This window comes from Rattus norvegicus, chromosome 1 (genome assembly GCF_021556685.1).
Source record: "Rattus norvegicus strain SHRSP/BbbUtx chromosome 1, alternate assembly SHRSP_T2T, whole genome shotgun sequence".
NCBI lineage: Eukaryota > Metazoa > Chordata > Mammalia > Rodentia > Muridae > Rattus > Rattus norvegicus.
Window position 1 is genome coordinate 156,527,501 of NC_141534.1, and position 16,412 is coordinate 156,543,912.

Genomic DNA, 16,412 nt, shown 5'->3' on the forward strand with positions numbered 1-16,412 from the left:
GAGAAGAGTTTTATGGTTGGGGCTCTGTATTAAAGGGAACATATGGAACTTTATTAAATATGAGGAACTGTATTAAAGGGTCACAGCATTGGGAAGGTTGAGAACCACTGGTCTAAGGGGACCTGAGCATTCTTTTCTCTGTGGATAAAAGTTCCCACAAAAGCCTATCCACTGCTAAAGGAAGTGCTGCTCTCATGACCTAGGTCAAAACCCAGAGAGCAGGCATAGGCCAGTGGTAGTGAGAATGACTCCTTTATAGCCTTGCCGAGTACAATCTCACAGTGGTGAACTATCGCCATTCTCCGATTTACCATAGATGTTTTGGTTGTGGAGGAAGGCTGACACTCCCAAGACAGAGAAATAGTTGACCTCTGCTTTTTTTTCCCTGTGAATTACATAACTTTTCAGTATGGTATATTGGTATGTCTACTTGCACTATACCAGAATACATTTGATTACTGTAAGCGGTTTATATTGATTTATCTCCCTCCTCCCAATTATCTAGCAAAAAGTTGTTTAGTTGTAAGGAATAGAAACTACTCAGAAGCCCTTAAGTGAAAAAATATAACAAAGAATTACTGAAAGGGAACCCATCTGGTGCTAGGTTACTGGGATCCGAGACAGTTTTAGGGATCTCTCTCTCTCTCTCTCTCTCTCTCTCTCTCTCTCTCTCTCTCTCTCTCGTGTGTGTGTGTGTGTGTGTGTGTGTGTGCGCGCGCGCGCGCGCGCACGCATGCAGGTGTGATAGCACTTCTTATTTGTGTAGTTATCTTGAACTTAAATAAATAAGAGTGTCTTAATTCACTTCACCCTTTAAGCCTCCCTATCTGTTTGAGCTTGGTCAGCATTGCTACCATAGTGAGAAGTCATCACTGTCCTCTCACTTGTTTACCACAGTACCCTCAGGAAAAATTCCCTCAAGTACCTGCTGGAACCACCCACAAACACATCAGTCATCACTTCTCCACAGATCAACTAAGGGGAATTTTTCTTTTACAAATAGTATTATGTCAGAACTTTTCAAGTAGATTCCCCCTGCACGTTGCTATGTCTCTGAGATCATATCTCATCTTCCCTACATTCGTCCCTGGCTACTCAGCGGTAGACACAATGGTTCCTTTCTCTTTCTCCAACAAGCCAGCCTTCTTCCTGCCAAGCCTTTCGACTTGCCACCTCCAGCTAATCTTGGCAACATCCCTGCTTAAAGGCTTCACAGTCCACATCAGTATTTGAAACGATCATGCTTCCTTGTTAATCGTATGTAGTAGAAATTCTACAAGGCCAGGGCTGACATTCTAGCTATCTTGTCCATCCTTTATTGAGGTTTCCTCATAACAAGCATATTATAGGTGCTGAAAAATTACTTTTTGCATGCATGAAGGGACTTTAAAAGTGATATAGTGAAGAAAATTGTACAATTATCTTAATTATCTTAATACAGCACTATCAAATTAATTAAAACACATGACCCTACCCACCACTGTATAGTAACTTTGTCCTTCTGGGAATAAATCCTAGAGCCTACTGTGTGGTTCATGCTGATGTCTAGAGGGGTTGATGCTTAAAGCTCAATGGTTTTTAAGTGGCAAAACTTGTGTCTTATAAGACGATCTTTTAAAAGGGCTTTGTTAGTCCTGTATTAGGAAAGTACTTGTTTTTAAAGTTCTTAAAGTTTTTTTCATTTTGTTTTCATTTGGGATATGGGTTCGAGAAATCTTGCTAGTTGCTTAAGATGGTTCAGAGAGTGTGAGGTCCTGGTGGGAGGAAGAATCCTGACGGGACTGTGTGTGTGTGTGTGTGTGTGTGTGTGTAAGGGCGTGGCTGCCTAAGGCTGAGGAGCTCTGTGCCCGGCAAAGCTTTCCTGTTTCCACTGTGATTTTTAGAAGCAGAGACCTGCAGTTGGGAACACGGCTATTTTTGTACTCTGTATGTTTTCTGTAATTATTTCTTTTCTGTTTCCCCTCATGTTTAGTAAAAGCTGTTCTTGAAAATACCAGCCAGGTTGGTTAAGGGAAAACATATTTTGTTCATGGGGCAGTTTTAAAAGGAGACCCACACAGACTTGGGAGAGGGGGTGGGTGGGTGACGGATTGACGTGGGGACTTTGGGACAGTCCCGGAAATGGAGAAGAAAGTCCAGCCATACATTCAGGGAGTGGTTGGTCTTTCTAAAGTGGAGACACTCAAGACTGATTTAATCTGTTTCTGGTGTGTTAAAACACTGAGAGGTTTTGTGTTGCATCTTAATTAGTCAAGGCCACGTTACAAAACCACGCAAGTGTACTCCACTCAGCTACAAGAGCCAGTTGTTCAAGCCAGTTTCCTAGTCACTTGAAAAACTCTAAGTAAACAAGATAAAAAAGAATCTGGGTTTCTCTGAAATAACATTTAGAAATGTAAAGAAATGGAGTTTCACAATGATCTGAAACACATGTAAAGAATACACACAAAGCGTTGTGTGTGGAACTGGAATGTTCTGAATTTGGGCCTCAGTATTTCTTAGTGCACGAGTGCCCTAATGCTGGCAGCCAGGAATGGCTTTGGATAAGCTCTTAATTTATTCTCTCAGGCATCATTTTAGGGAGGTATCTTAAGCCTCAGGATTACTAAAACCTTGGGGACCTAGGGGACTAACCCAGATGGAAGCCTGTCAGAAGAGAGGGTTGTGATTTTCTTCATTAGGTGAGAGGGAGGGAGGGAGGCCAGGAAAAAGGACACACACACACACACACACACACACACACACACACAGAGAGAGAGAGAGAGAGAGAGAGAGAGAGAGAGAGAGAGAGAGAGAGAGAGAGAGAGAGAGAGAGAGAGAGAGAGAGAGAGAGAGAGAGAGAGAGGCAGATAGGACACATCCAGGGAATGAAATCCAGGGGAGATACAGAAAGAACAGGTCAGAAAAAGTTGGAATGAAACCTGGATTCTGGGCATTGGTCTACAGAGAGTCTTCAATACGATGAACAATTTGATACAAGTTTGCTCGCCAAAAGAAGTTTTCAACTAGGTGAAGTTATCACGGTATCATATTCCCTGAAATGTACTGGCTGCTGACTGGAAAATCTACTGATACAACTACTTCATAGTGATCATTCCTGTGTTTGATCAGCTGAAAAGCACTAGTGGATTATATTAACTTTGGTCATGTTAAAAATTAAAAGGTTTATATAAACACAGACCATGTTGAAAAGTAAAGGGTATGTATTAACTTAGACAGTGTTAACGAGTAAAGGAGTAGCTTTTTCATTTTTTGAGACCAGGTTTTACCATAGCCCAAGCTGGCTTCAAATTTGTGATTCTTTTGAACTCAGATTACAGCTGTTTCCACGAAGCTCACCACGGCTAGGCTCCTGCTGCCTCTGTGACAAATAGTTCAGGCAAGAGTGTCTTGAGTGTCTGCATGTGTGTCTGCGCGTATGTGTGTGTGTGTGTGTGTGTGTGTGTGTGTGTGTGTGTTAGCAGCACAGCGTCTTCCCTGCAAGAATATAATTTGGTTGATGCCAACACATAAACATGTTGGTACATTTTTCCTGAACCCCCCATCACCAGTACAATATTGCCATAGAGTTAGATAGGGAGCACCAGAAAGCATTAAGAATGAGAGAAAGGGTATGTGAAAGAAAGGAGCTGATTCTTGGGAAGTGAGGGAGAAGGATAAAGCGTTCGAGGTCAGCTTTGACCACAAACATTACATGAAGTCAGCCAAGGTAGCATGGAAGTCTGTTTCAAACATTCCAAAATAAAATAAAATAAAAATAGAGAAAGGAAGGCAGCTGTGGTGCTATGTGCCTAACATCCCTCCCCGTAGTTAAAATAGCAGGAGGAATTTGAGGCTAGCCTATGCTGCATGCTCCCCGTCTCAGGGACCAGGAAGGGAGGGAGACAGAGTTGCTCTTGCTTCAGATAAAAATCCCAATTCACTTGAAATAGTAAATAATATTTGGGTTCAGATCATGAATATTTCTAAGATAGCCAAATATTTAAAATGTTTCATGAGCGTTGGCATTAAGTTAATACAGGATAAAGATACTGTTTAATAGCAATCTACAAAAACATATTCCTCAGCATCCTCATTTCATAGCTCCCTTCTGAAGTCTGTGATGTAGCATCTTTCTTCACAGATGGAATGAAGTTCTGCAGAGGTCTGGAAGCTAAGCGGAAGGGTAAGAAATCTGACATTACCATCAACATCTTCAAGCCCTGAATAATGCTAATATAGTAATATAGTAATAACTGTTTCTTGATTCTAAGGACTTGCTGCTATTCACTCTCCTCGCCTAATGCTTTATTAATTTTCATTTCCTAAAGCTACATGCATGACTTAAATTCAAATAAAAGCAAATGCCTTAGCCCATATCTGAGTTTACAATCTAACTCTTTTAATAGACAAAAATGTCTCTTCTCCAGAAGTCTGGTACAGAATCCTTAGCTAGGGTTCCTATGGCTGTGATAAAACATGGTGATCAAAAGCAGCTCGGGGAGGAAAGGTTTTACTCCAGTCTGCAGCTCTTAGGTCACTGTTCATCATTTCAGGAAATCAGGACAGGAGCTCAAGGCAGGAAGTTGGAGGCAGGAACTAGAGCAGAGGCCAGGGAGGAGTGCTGAATGCTAGCTTCTTCTCATGGTTTGCTCAGCCTACATTCTTATAGCATGTAGGACTACAGACCCAGGGGTGGCACCACCCTCAGTGAGCTGGATCCTTCTACATCAATCATCAGTCAAACAATGCACCACGGACTTACCCACAAGGCAATCTGGTTGTGGGCATTCCCTCAACTGAGGTTCCCTCTTCCAAAATGACCGTAGCTTGTGTCAAGTTGACATAAAGCTAGCTAGCACATACAGTAACAGTGTCCAGGAAACTTAATGAGCGTTATTACCTCCACCCCCTATTTTGTGGTTGTTGATGTATGTGTGTGTGCTTCTCCCTCCCTCCTCCTCCCACTCCCCCTTTTCTCCTTCATCCCTCTCTCTGGGAGAGGAGGCAGAAGTTGGTGTTCTGTGATTTTCCTAATTAGTCTTCACCCCCTACCTGTCAGAGAGCAGTGATCATTTACTTTGAAAGGGAGATGTTTTATAGAAACTGTTGGCAGGACTGGAGCTTTTCAAATGCAAGTATTCAAATTTTGATGTTTCAGAGTCCCATTTCTAACAAAAACATAATTATGATCTGATGAGACATTGATCCCGAAGGTCGCTTATTCAGCAAATCAGCTAGCCAGCCAACTCCAGTGAACTTGCTCAGGTCTCCATCTCTCGGTGCTAGGATTACAAGTACCCGAGGCTGTGCCCAGCTTTCTAGCTTGTTGTGTGGTCACTGCCGGGATCGTGTTCAGGCCTCTCAGGCGTATATGGCAAGTACTTTACCGATCCATCTTCCCAGCCTTCGTGTTTCTTCCTAGGGATAAATAAATCCAGTGCTTGAAGTCTCAGGAACAGCTAGGAAAGAAATCAATGATGCAAACTGAGCAATTGTTTTTCTGGAACGGGAGACGCATATATTAGATGGAGAGTCCTCCTATATTAGGAATATGTTAATATATCTTCAAGGCACGCACAGAGCACTTCTTTCCAAGGCATTTTTTTTCTGACCTGGGATCCTATTTATGGCATATACCACATCCCTAGGCCAAAGTATTCTATAAAGCAAAAATGATGTTTGAAGCCAGTTTTTTTTTTTTTCATTTGCTTTTGTTTTTCAGAGAAAGTCCCGAAATGAAATGAATGGTTGGGGTGAAGATTTTTGGGAATGTTTGAACAAGTTCTCATGTTCTGATGTCATTGTAGGAAAATCCCAGCACTGTGGCATGGGGCGGGTGCTTGTTTCTGGTTCCATTGCAAAACATGACAGTCTTGACTAGACTTAATCCAAGTGGACATAATTATGCAGCCCAGTTCCACATCATTAGAGAGAGTCGACGCCTCTGCCAGGATTCTGCCAACACTGTTTCTAGCCAGACATCCATTAGTAAATACCGCAGTCTTAAAATACGGCTTGGTTTCTGCGACTGGGCTGTCCGCATAATGAAAACTAGGTCCAGACTTTTAGAAGGATCATCTTGGATACACAGAGAAGTCCCTGCCGGTGAGGCAGTTAGGAATTTGGCATAAGCCTGGCTCACATCTGTAATCCCAACATTTGGTAGCTGAGGCAGAGGAGTGCTGTCAGATTGAGGCCAGCATAGGCCAGATCGTGAGCTTCACCTGAGCCTGGGCTGCAGAACAAGATCTTATTTCAAAATAGATAGATAGATAGATAGATAGAGAGATAGATAGAGAGAGAGAGATAGATAGATAGATAGATAGATAGATAGATAGATAGATAGATAGATAGAAACTTGTGGTGTGTAGAGTAATTTTGGCAATGGTCTTTTGATTTTGTTTTTAAATTAAATGCTTTTAGTTGGAAATACATCTTTTCTGTTCTTTGACAATGCTAAGTATGGAGGTAACCAGATCTCTAGCTCCTTTAATGCTGCATTTTACTCTTTTTTTTTAACAGAAAGAAACAAATTAATATACTACCTCTTTTCAAACCAAATACTTGCTCTTTTTATACGGTATTTCTAAAATATTGAAAGGCTTTGGTTGAAAGGCACAATGTAAATAATTGCAATGTCTGAGGCATTCTCTGAAGCAAAGAACCCTTCAGGTAGTAGCTACTTTTACAAACACGTTCCCTTGGATTCTTGCTTCTGGTCCTTGCCAGACCTGTGAGATGGAAAAGGTACACAGAAGAAAGCGGAAGGCGAGAAAACAGCTTGGCCAGGACCACAAGCAAAGTAGATGACTTTCACAGGCAGCCTGGCGTTTCTGGGACAGCCTCTTGTCGTTTCGCACTAATGGATGAGGAGAAACTGACAGGTGGGCGGGTGAATTCTAAACACAGCTACCTGCCGACCAGACCTGTGATTCTACCTGGCTCTAGAACTCTCTGAGTGATTGATAGCTGCCATTGCCTGGAACAAAACCAAACCAAAGAAAACACATTCGGCCTGAGTGCACTGCCCAGGAGCAGGCAGTGAGAAGGCTCAGAACCAGCAGCAAGCTGTGTGATAAGAAGTTCCGGAGACTGCGTTACAAACACCTAGCACCCAACACAGCTACAAACCTTGCTGCCCTCTGGATGAGGAATGGCAGTCTAACGAGGACAATAAGTTACGGATAGCAGCTCTGAAGCAGTGATGCTCTGGGCAGGCATTAGTGAGCAGTGAGACTTTGATTTATCATGCATGTCTGTCTCCTTCTTAGGCAGATCCCCAAGCACATAAACAACTTCTTTTCTTCCAAATCTGCCACAGCAGCCCCCTCTGAGAGTTGTCTAGACCACTTTGCCCTTAGAAAAGCTGAGAAATCAAAGATACGCTGACTAGAGGTTACTTTTTGAGTCACCAGGAGAGCTAATGTAAGAGCCAATTTCGTTCCCATGGCTTGCTTGAGGTAATCAAAGGAAAAATTCTTGGAGAATGAGGGCATTCATGACATGCTTATCAAATATGCAGATGTTAAAGACTGAATGCTAACTTAACTCTGTATTTAGGTAAGTTATCCAAACTCCCTGGGCATCCACAAACTTTTTTGGAGAAGACAAGTTGCTCTGCCCTTACGTTTCAATGCCGGTGATGGAACGCAAGACCACTCACGTGTTGTACAAGCATGCTAGCCCTGAGCTACTCTCGGCACAAGGCAGCTGATCTAAAACAGGTTTTCCCAACTTTGTTTTTCTTTCACTTTTTTTCTTTTTTTATAAGTAAGTCTCAGTGTTCCAAGCATTTGTTCAAAAGAACACTTTCAGTGTTATAAACTTAGCTGATAAAAGTTTAGCTGCACACAATCCCACGCACTGTTTGTTGGCTCTCACCCCTCCTACTGGGTTCCTGGACACAGCCTAAGAATCCACAGATTAGGCAATCTAAAAACGTCTTCCTGTTTACAAAGTCACTGTTGATTGTAAGAACTACAAACCTGTTTGAGCTACCTACAGAATGCTGCCACATGACTGCCCTTGAGTGGCTAGGGATGTGGCTCAGTAGAAGTCCTTGCTTTTAACCCTTAGCATTGTCGGAACAAACAAACAAACAAGTAAACAAAAACAACCGAAAGAAAACAACAGTAAACATAGAAACCAGAGCAGCCAAGCCTCAGAGTTGGAGGATGCGGGGTGGATCTCGCTCCACAGACCAATTACGTATGTCACTTCCCATTGCTTCATCCCCTGTTTATTCCCTTATCTATATGAATGAAGGTAGTAACCTTTGTCAGGCAGGCATGTTTGGTAAGCTGTAGACTAGATGAATGTACAGTATCATTAGTATTTTCTCCTGTGCACGGCGCCCTTCGCTGTGAGGAGATGGCTTTATCTTTAGAATGACTCAGAGGAACAAATGGGTTGAGCTCTTCTTTGGCAAGCTTGTTTGGACTTAGAGGTGATACTTATCACATTTGGACTTCATCTTTCCTGTGAGAGCAATGCCAAGACAGGGTAGACGATGTGGGCTATTAACACAAGTAATTAAGCCAAGGAGACATCATTTAAAGGGAAGAACTGTCCCCATAATGTGGCCTTCGTCCCAGCCATAGTCCCTTCTCCAGAAAGCCATCTTAATAATTACTATTGTTATTACTGGGTGCACACTAAATGTTAGATACTCCTTTTTAAAAAGGATTTATTTATTTTTATTATATATAACTACACTGTAGCTGTCTTCAGACACACCAGAAGAGGGCATAAGATCTCATTACAGATGGTTGTGAGCCACCATGTGGTTGCTGGGATTTGAACTCAGGACCCCTGGAAGAGCAGTCAATGCTCTTAACCGCTGAGCCATCTCTCCAGCCCTAGATATTCTTTTTATATGGGTTATCTCAGCATCACAAGGACCGTCTGCAATGATATTTATATTTTATCATGAGAAATGGCCTAAAGAAGTAGAGCGAGCAGTGGTCTTCTTCTGTTCTTCTTTAGGGGATAAGTCCTTTGCTGATGTACATACCATGGTCCCCGCAAAGGCCTAAACTCTGAATTCAAATCTCTGAAGGAGTTAGCTCTGTATCTCCCAGTTGGAAGAAATTCTTCTCCTTATTCGTTGTGAGGGCACGATGCCTCATTCTTCATCATCATGGTGCCTTAGTGGGCCCCGTCCCTCCATTTTTATTTCTTCCTCCATTTAAAAATGCTTCGTTAATCTTCCTCAAACTCAGAGGGAGAAAGCATGGATTACTCAGTGGTACTCTGGCCTGCCTGCCTCTCACCATCGATAGTCTCTCCTTAAGGAATCTCAGGGGGAGGAACAGTCTCTTCCTTTGGGGAGTGAGTCCTGTAACTAATCCATCTCTGTCAGGAAGAGTTTCCTCTTCTGTTTGTCTCCATCTTCCGTTTTTGCGTTCGGCTCTTCTCTCTCTTTATTGGCTGACTGCTCCAGCGCTTCAGGTCGGTCTGCCGAGGCTCTCAGCAGTGCTCCTGCTGAGCTGCCTCTTTCCCTCATATGCAGCAACAGTAAAGTTCTTGTTAGCATCTGGAAGATGCTTTCCACAGTGGGCCATGGAACCCCAGAGCTGGGCTGAGCTCTAAATGGGTAGCGAGGGAGCAGTCGAGGGAGGAGAGATGTGTGCAGGAGTCTTGAAGCCTGCTTAGTCAGCAAATGGGGGACCCTGGCTTGGATATTCCTCTTGGTTGCCCTTCCAATAGCAGCAGGGGCGTTTGTTGTCCATCTTGGGGTGTTTCATTAAGGACTTAATGCCAAGCTCTAACATCAGTGCCCAGAGTCTAAGAAATAGTCGGAAGGTGCTGTGCCGCTGCAAAAGAAGACGGAACAGTAAAAGAGAGGACAAGCTGTCTCTGGGATGTGACACACTCTAGTTTCTACCCTTGCCTCATTTTTGAGCATGGCTGTATAGATGCCTTTGCTAGGTCTTTAAAATCCCAATTTTCATCTTACTTATGGCGAAGTGGAGAAATAACACCTACCATGGGGATTTCTGTACGAATTCAAGACACCGGCCAGGTGCACTCCACCCATAGGAAGTACTAGTTTTTTTTTTTTTTTTTGAAGTTCCAAATCAAACCCCCAAAACTCATTTCCTCCTAACCATGTGTCTCTAGTCAGATTTTCCTCTCTTCTTTCTCCTTTCATCTTACTGTGCTACAAACCATTCTGGTGCATTCTCAAATTCTAGATCTGCATCATCGTCATCGTCATCATCTTTATCTTCATCACCATCATCACCACCACCACCACCATCACCACCATCATCATCACCACCACCACCACCATCACCACCACCAGCACCACCACCACCACCACCACCATCATCACCACCACCACCATCATCACCACCATCATCACCACCACCACCATCATCACCACCATCATCACCACCACCATCATCACCACCACCACCACCATCATCACCACCACCATCATCACCACCACCACCACCACCATCATCACCACCACCACCATCACCACCACCACCACCAGCAGCAGCAGCACCACCACCACCACCATCACCACCACCACCACCAGCAGCAGCAGCACCACCATCATCATCACACCACCACCACCACCACCACCATCACCACCACCACCATCAGCAGCAGCAGCAGCAGCACCACCACCACCATCATCACACCACCATCATCACCACCACCATCATCACCACCACCACCAGCAGCAGCACTACCACCACCATCATCACCACCACCACCATCATCACCACCACCATCATCACCACCACCAGCAGCAGCAGCAGCAGCAGCACCACCACCACCACCACCACCATCACCACCACCATCATCACCACCACCATCATCACCACCACCACCAGCAGCAGCAGCAGCAGCAGCAGCAGCAGCAGCAGCAGCAGCAGCAGCAGCACCACCACCACCACCACCACCACCACCACCACCACCACCACCAGCGGCAGCAGCAGCAGCAGAGCAACCACCGCTCCAGTTTCCCAACTGCCTGGAAGGCAGAGCCTCATGCTAGCTTTCAGATCTACATCAGCATTGATTTTGCCCTCCAGTGCTCACTTCGAGATGAACTTAGCATCGGCATGCTGAAATAAATGCGGACACTAATCTACGTTCTATTTTTACAGTCTCTGTACAAATGTTGACGATTTCTCATGTGAATCATCGGCATGGGCCTGGTGATAAATGGCCTCATATAGAAACAAACCCCAAACCGAGCAAAAGATTTAGTTGAAACGCATCTCAAGTTTTTGCATGCAACCATTCCCAGGGCACTGCTTGCTTGTCTCTTGGATAGCTGGAATCTATCCATTTAACAATATGTATTGACAAGCTACAATTTACAATGGCCTTGGGTGAGCTGGGATGCGTTGGTCAGCAAGGCAGTCATGGGGTCGCTGGAACAAATCCTCATTCTCATGTAGCTTGCACTGTAGTGGGAATACAATAAACAGGCCAACACATAGACAAAAGAGAATAAATTCAGACAACGGCTTCAGTAGGGAAAACAAAGCCCCACGACAGTGGCCAGGGAGAGTGTTTTGTTTATTTTTATATTTACTTTATTTTGCAAATAAAACCTACATGTGATTTCTTCGAAGTCTAATGAGTAGAGAAGGAAGAGCAAGGCTCCTCCAAGAAGCTGCTAATGAGCCATGACGTGAACCGTTCTTAGATGAGACTCTAAGGACGATCATATTAAGGAAAGGGAGCAGCAGTCCAAAGGTTCTGGCGCAAAGGAGCTTGGGCAGGCAAAGAGTACAACATGGCTGAGTCCACCCAAGCTAGGAAGTGAGATTGCAGAGATAGTCAGAAGCAGGTCATATAAAGTTTTATTGGGCATGGCAAAACTTGTTCTAATTATAGTGAGAGACTCTGGACAGAGTTGGATTAAGCAAGGAAGAGGTATGGACTTTGTGTGTATGTGTATCATGCACAGATGCGTTGCACGGTCATGTTTGTGTGAGCGCAGGTTTACGTGTAAGTCAGAGGTCAGCCTCAGGAGCTGTCTGCTTTGTGTTCCTAAGACAAGGGCTTGTATTGGGACCTGAGCTTACCAATTAGGCTAGGCTCAGATATCCAGGGAGCCCTAGGGAATATTTTTTTCATCTATGCTTTCCTAGCTCTTGAGATTACAGACACACAGTGTACCTGGCTTTTATAGATGCTGGGAATTGAACTCAGGACCTTATGGTGCACAGCAAGCACTTTACTACTGTCCTAGATCCCCATTTATGTTTTTAAAAGGTAGTGATTGAGCTGATGCACTGGAGAGCTGGTAAAGTACTCTCTCCCAAACCTGATGACTTGAGTTCTGCATGGTAAAAAAGGAAAAACTGACTTCCACAGGTTGTCCTGTTATCTGAATACACAAAGTGTGGCACATGCACTCCCCTCCACCCCCCCCACCCCCTACCCCTGTGTTCAAACACGCAACATAAGTTAATAAAGGTGGTTTGCAGGGTGTGGTAAAGGCCTTATTCTGTAGATCAGGCTGGGCCTGAACTCACAGAGATCCATTTGTCTCTGCCCCTTGACTGCTAGGATTAAAGGTGTGAGCCACCATGAGTGTCAAATAAATGCAAAAAAGGCTATCTTTTCAATGGATCATGGGAGCACATGGAAACTACTTCTGCAGAAGTCCCGCAAGTGACAGTGGTTTGGAGTATGTGATGTTGATGGTGCTGATGCTGAAATTCCAGATTTACTTTGGAGGGGCTGGTGATTGGATTTGAGGAACCAAACCAATAGGAAGCCGGAATGAGTTTTATTGTGAATATTTTAATGTGAATGGCTGGGTGAGTGATAAGAAAGATGGGATTAAGATGTTTAAGGGTTTGGGGGCCTGTTTGGTTATGCTAACCATACAAACCATGAGAGCCCCCATCAAGTTGTAAAGGGCCAAGTTGCTTGTCTATTTCAGGGTACTGCTACTCGCTCTCATGCTGTGCAGCTCAGTGGTTGGCTAAATTAGGGATCTGTAAGAAAAGGAAGCAGACATAGTTGGCAACTGAAATGCCTTTGTAATCATGTGTGACATTTCCTGAGAGCTAAATCCTAGACTCGAGCCCACAGTGGGCATTCCTTGGACATTTACCTTACCCATTACGATGTGTCTAGACACTTGTGGCTTACAGAGGAAGCAATTTCTCAGAACAGTTATGCTCATCTACAAAGTACTTCCAACTACATATTTCTATCTGCAGATCCACTTGACATAAACAGATAGAATGTAGCATAGTATGAAAGGCTGAAAAAAATCTAGATGGAAAATGTTTCTCAGATGTAGATACTTAACATTTCAAATACCAATTCATAGATTTATAGCCCTTAGATGGAGACTATCTAAAAACAATTGATTCAGTGAGAGCACAAATGCCTAAAATTATAGCATGTGTTGGGAAAGTATTTTCTACTTGGGGAAAAAAAAAAAAAAAAAAGGCCTTTCTTTCCCTGCAGTATTCTTACTCTGTGTATTTGGTTCCTCAAAAGAAGTTAAATATAAAGTTCATTCTAATGAATTTTGATATATATAAAATACTTGCTTTTATATTTAAGTGACTCAAACATTTAGACAAAACATTCAATAGAAAGACTTAACAGAAAAAAAAGTATAAGCAAAAAAAAGAAAGAAAGAAAAGAAAGACTTAACAGAAAATGTAACAAAAAAGACTTATTAAATATTTATTTTAAATATATAATAAAATATGAGAAACTGGGCATACAAGTACATGCCTATAATCCCTGAATTCTAGGAGTGGAGGCAGGAGAATTGAGAGTGAGTTTACCTTGAACTAAGCTATTTCAGGCCAGTATCGGATTAATAGTGAGACCTTGACTGAGCAAATAAATGAATTAAAGTCTAAAATTCATAGAGGATTAAGTAAACTATGAGGCTTTGAGCTGGTGATTACAGACATGGTGGCTCATGTCTGTAATGGCAACATTCAAGGAGCTGAGGCAGGAAAGTCATGGGGTCCAGGATACTCTGGGCTACACACCAAATTCAAGGGTACTCTGAATTGAATAGTAAGACCAATCTTTAGAAGTGGGGCATGTAGCACATGCCCTTAGTCCCAGAACTTGAGAAGCAGAGGCAGGTGAATCTTTGTGGGTTCTAGGCCACCCTTACTGACAGAGTTCCTAGCCAGTGCTACAAAGTGATACTGTCTCAAAAACAAACAAAAAGGCAAAAGAGAAAAAAAAAACAGCTGTGTTTATAAGAAAAATAATTCTCTTTTGAGTTCAAATTGCCAACTTCGAAGAAGTAATTTATTGGCTACAGTTGCATAGTATGTCCCATTTATATTCTGTTAATCTTCTTTCCTTTTCCCCCTTTTTTGAAAACAAGTTTAATTAGATTCATTTTCTTTTTTGAGGCAAGGTCTCACTGTGTGTATTCTTGGCTGGCCTGGAATTCACTATGTGGACCAGGCTGGTTTCAGACTCAGAGATCTGCCATTGTCTGCCACTCAAGTGCTGGGATCAAAACCCTGTGCCACCACCACACTAGCCTCACTTTTTTTTGCGTATAAAAATCCCATGTGGTAACCACAGCTGAAGCCTGGCTCTTCTACTGTATGAAGCCTCTGGTGCAGGTTTAACAGGATGCTCCGTGAGTTTCTGTTCGGGAGATTTGGTAAACCTGACTCTGACTCTTTCCAGAGGTCAGAGATAAGGTAAGCTAGAGGTCTTGAAGATGGCATCAAAGATGGCCTTACAGGAATCACGCATGGCGGTGGTGCTGCCCCTGCGGGAGGGGAAGGAGCACACAGCGCGGGCTTCTCAGTTAGAATAGAACAATGTGGGGCGTGCTGATCTTCTTCTTCAAGTTGCATCTCTGCATCAAGCCAATAGAGCTGTTGACCAAGATGGTGTCTCTTAGACGGCAGGGGCTATCCGATTAACATCCAGATACTCAGCCAATGCCTTGAATCTGGGTTCTTAGTCATTGTGAATCGGGACTGAACTGGCACAATAATCAAAACTTCATTCTCAATGATACCGCCGGAGAAACGATCTCAGACTCCTTGATGACAGGGAAAACATGTCTCCTGCAGAGACTCAATCTCATGCATTGATCTGACAGCCTACGCTGAGGATATCATTCCCTGAATTCACCTTGGTCTTTCCCACCTCTGCCTGGCCCAGACTGTTCTAAAACTCGGGCCCCTCCTGCATCTTCCATTTAGTGTCCTCTTAAGGAAGTTTTCTATTTTTAACCAAAACAAAGTTCTTCCCAATAAAATAACAACTACCTCGACACCAGCAGAGAAATTAATTATAACCTTCCATCTATTTTGTGACCATCTTTGGTCTTCCCTGGAATTTTTTTTTTTTTTATGATTTTCATTTCTCAGTTCGAGTATTTTATTATCAACTTACCTGTTTAACTCATCTTATCTATTCATTAATCTATTTTTGAAAAGCTGAAATATATTTGCTAAAATTCTGCCTTCTCAGCATTGTCACCCCTCCTCCATTATTTCTGAGATGCAAGATTTGGCAACATAGAGAAGAAAATGCAGCAGTGCGGTACACAGAGCCAGCAAGATGCTCAGTGGGATGCAGTGCCGGCCTGATACGCAGACCTGGCAATGTGAATTCAATCCCTGTGTTCCACTATAGAGGAGGAGAACCAGCTTCTGACAAAACACCACGTCTAAGGCAACTTACAAAAGAAAGTGTTTAATTTGGGGCTCACCGTTCCAGATGACTAGAGTCCATGGCCATCGTGGAGGGAGCAGGGCATCGGGCAGGCATTGTATTGAAGTAGCTGAGAGCTTACACCACAAGCATGAGGCAGAGTGTAAGTGAGTGAACTGGGCTTTTGAAACCCAAAGCACACACCCAGAGACAAATTCCTTCCTCGAGGCCATACCTCCTAATCCTTCCCTGACAGCTCTATCAACCTCACCCAAGCATTCAAATACATAAGCCTATGAGGGCCGTCTTCATTCAAACCACCACACACACTAATAAAATATGTACTTTAAGTAACGTTTCTCTTCTAGACAGGGTATCACTATGTATCTTTGGCTGTACGGGAACTCACTGGAACTAGGCTGAATAAATATATTTTAATTTAATTAAAGGGCCACAGTATCAGCACAGTACACTGAGCACAGCCTTTAGAGGCATGTGATCCTGATTTATTAAACTTTTCTGATATTCCAGCTATTCAAACATTCAGACTTTGAAAACTATTATTTCCCAATTTTTCTTAAAGAGACCCTTCCTTCCTTTCTTTTCCATCCTTCCTTTCACTTCCTTCCCTCCCTCCTTTCCTTCCTTCCTTCCTTACTTCCTTCCTTCCTTCCTCCCTTCCTTCCTCCCTTCCTTCCTACTTCCTTCTGAGCTTCTTTGTGTAGACTTGGCTAGCCTCGAACTCATAGATTCACCTGCCTTTGCCTTTGCCTCCCAAGTGCTGGGAT

At 43.3% G+C, this 16,412-nt stretch overlaps 1 protein-coding gene across 1 annotated transcript in view; it reads left to right on the forward strand.

Annotated features, from left to right (window-relative positions):
• Window positions 1-13,581, forward strand: part of LOC148007754 (uncharacterized) — a 30,604-nt gene extending 17,023 nt beyond the window's left edge. The window contains exon 2 of the mRNA XM_087601290.1: window positions 10,179-13,581. Within this exon, the coding sequence (XP_087457416.1) occupies window positions 10,179-11,072 (894 nt within the window). The 3' untranslated portion in view covers window positions 11,073-13,581. The remainder of the gene's footprint in view (window positions 1-10,178) is intronic.
• Window positions 13,582-16,412: the final 2,831 nt, after the last annotated feature.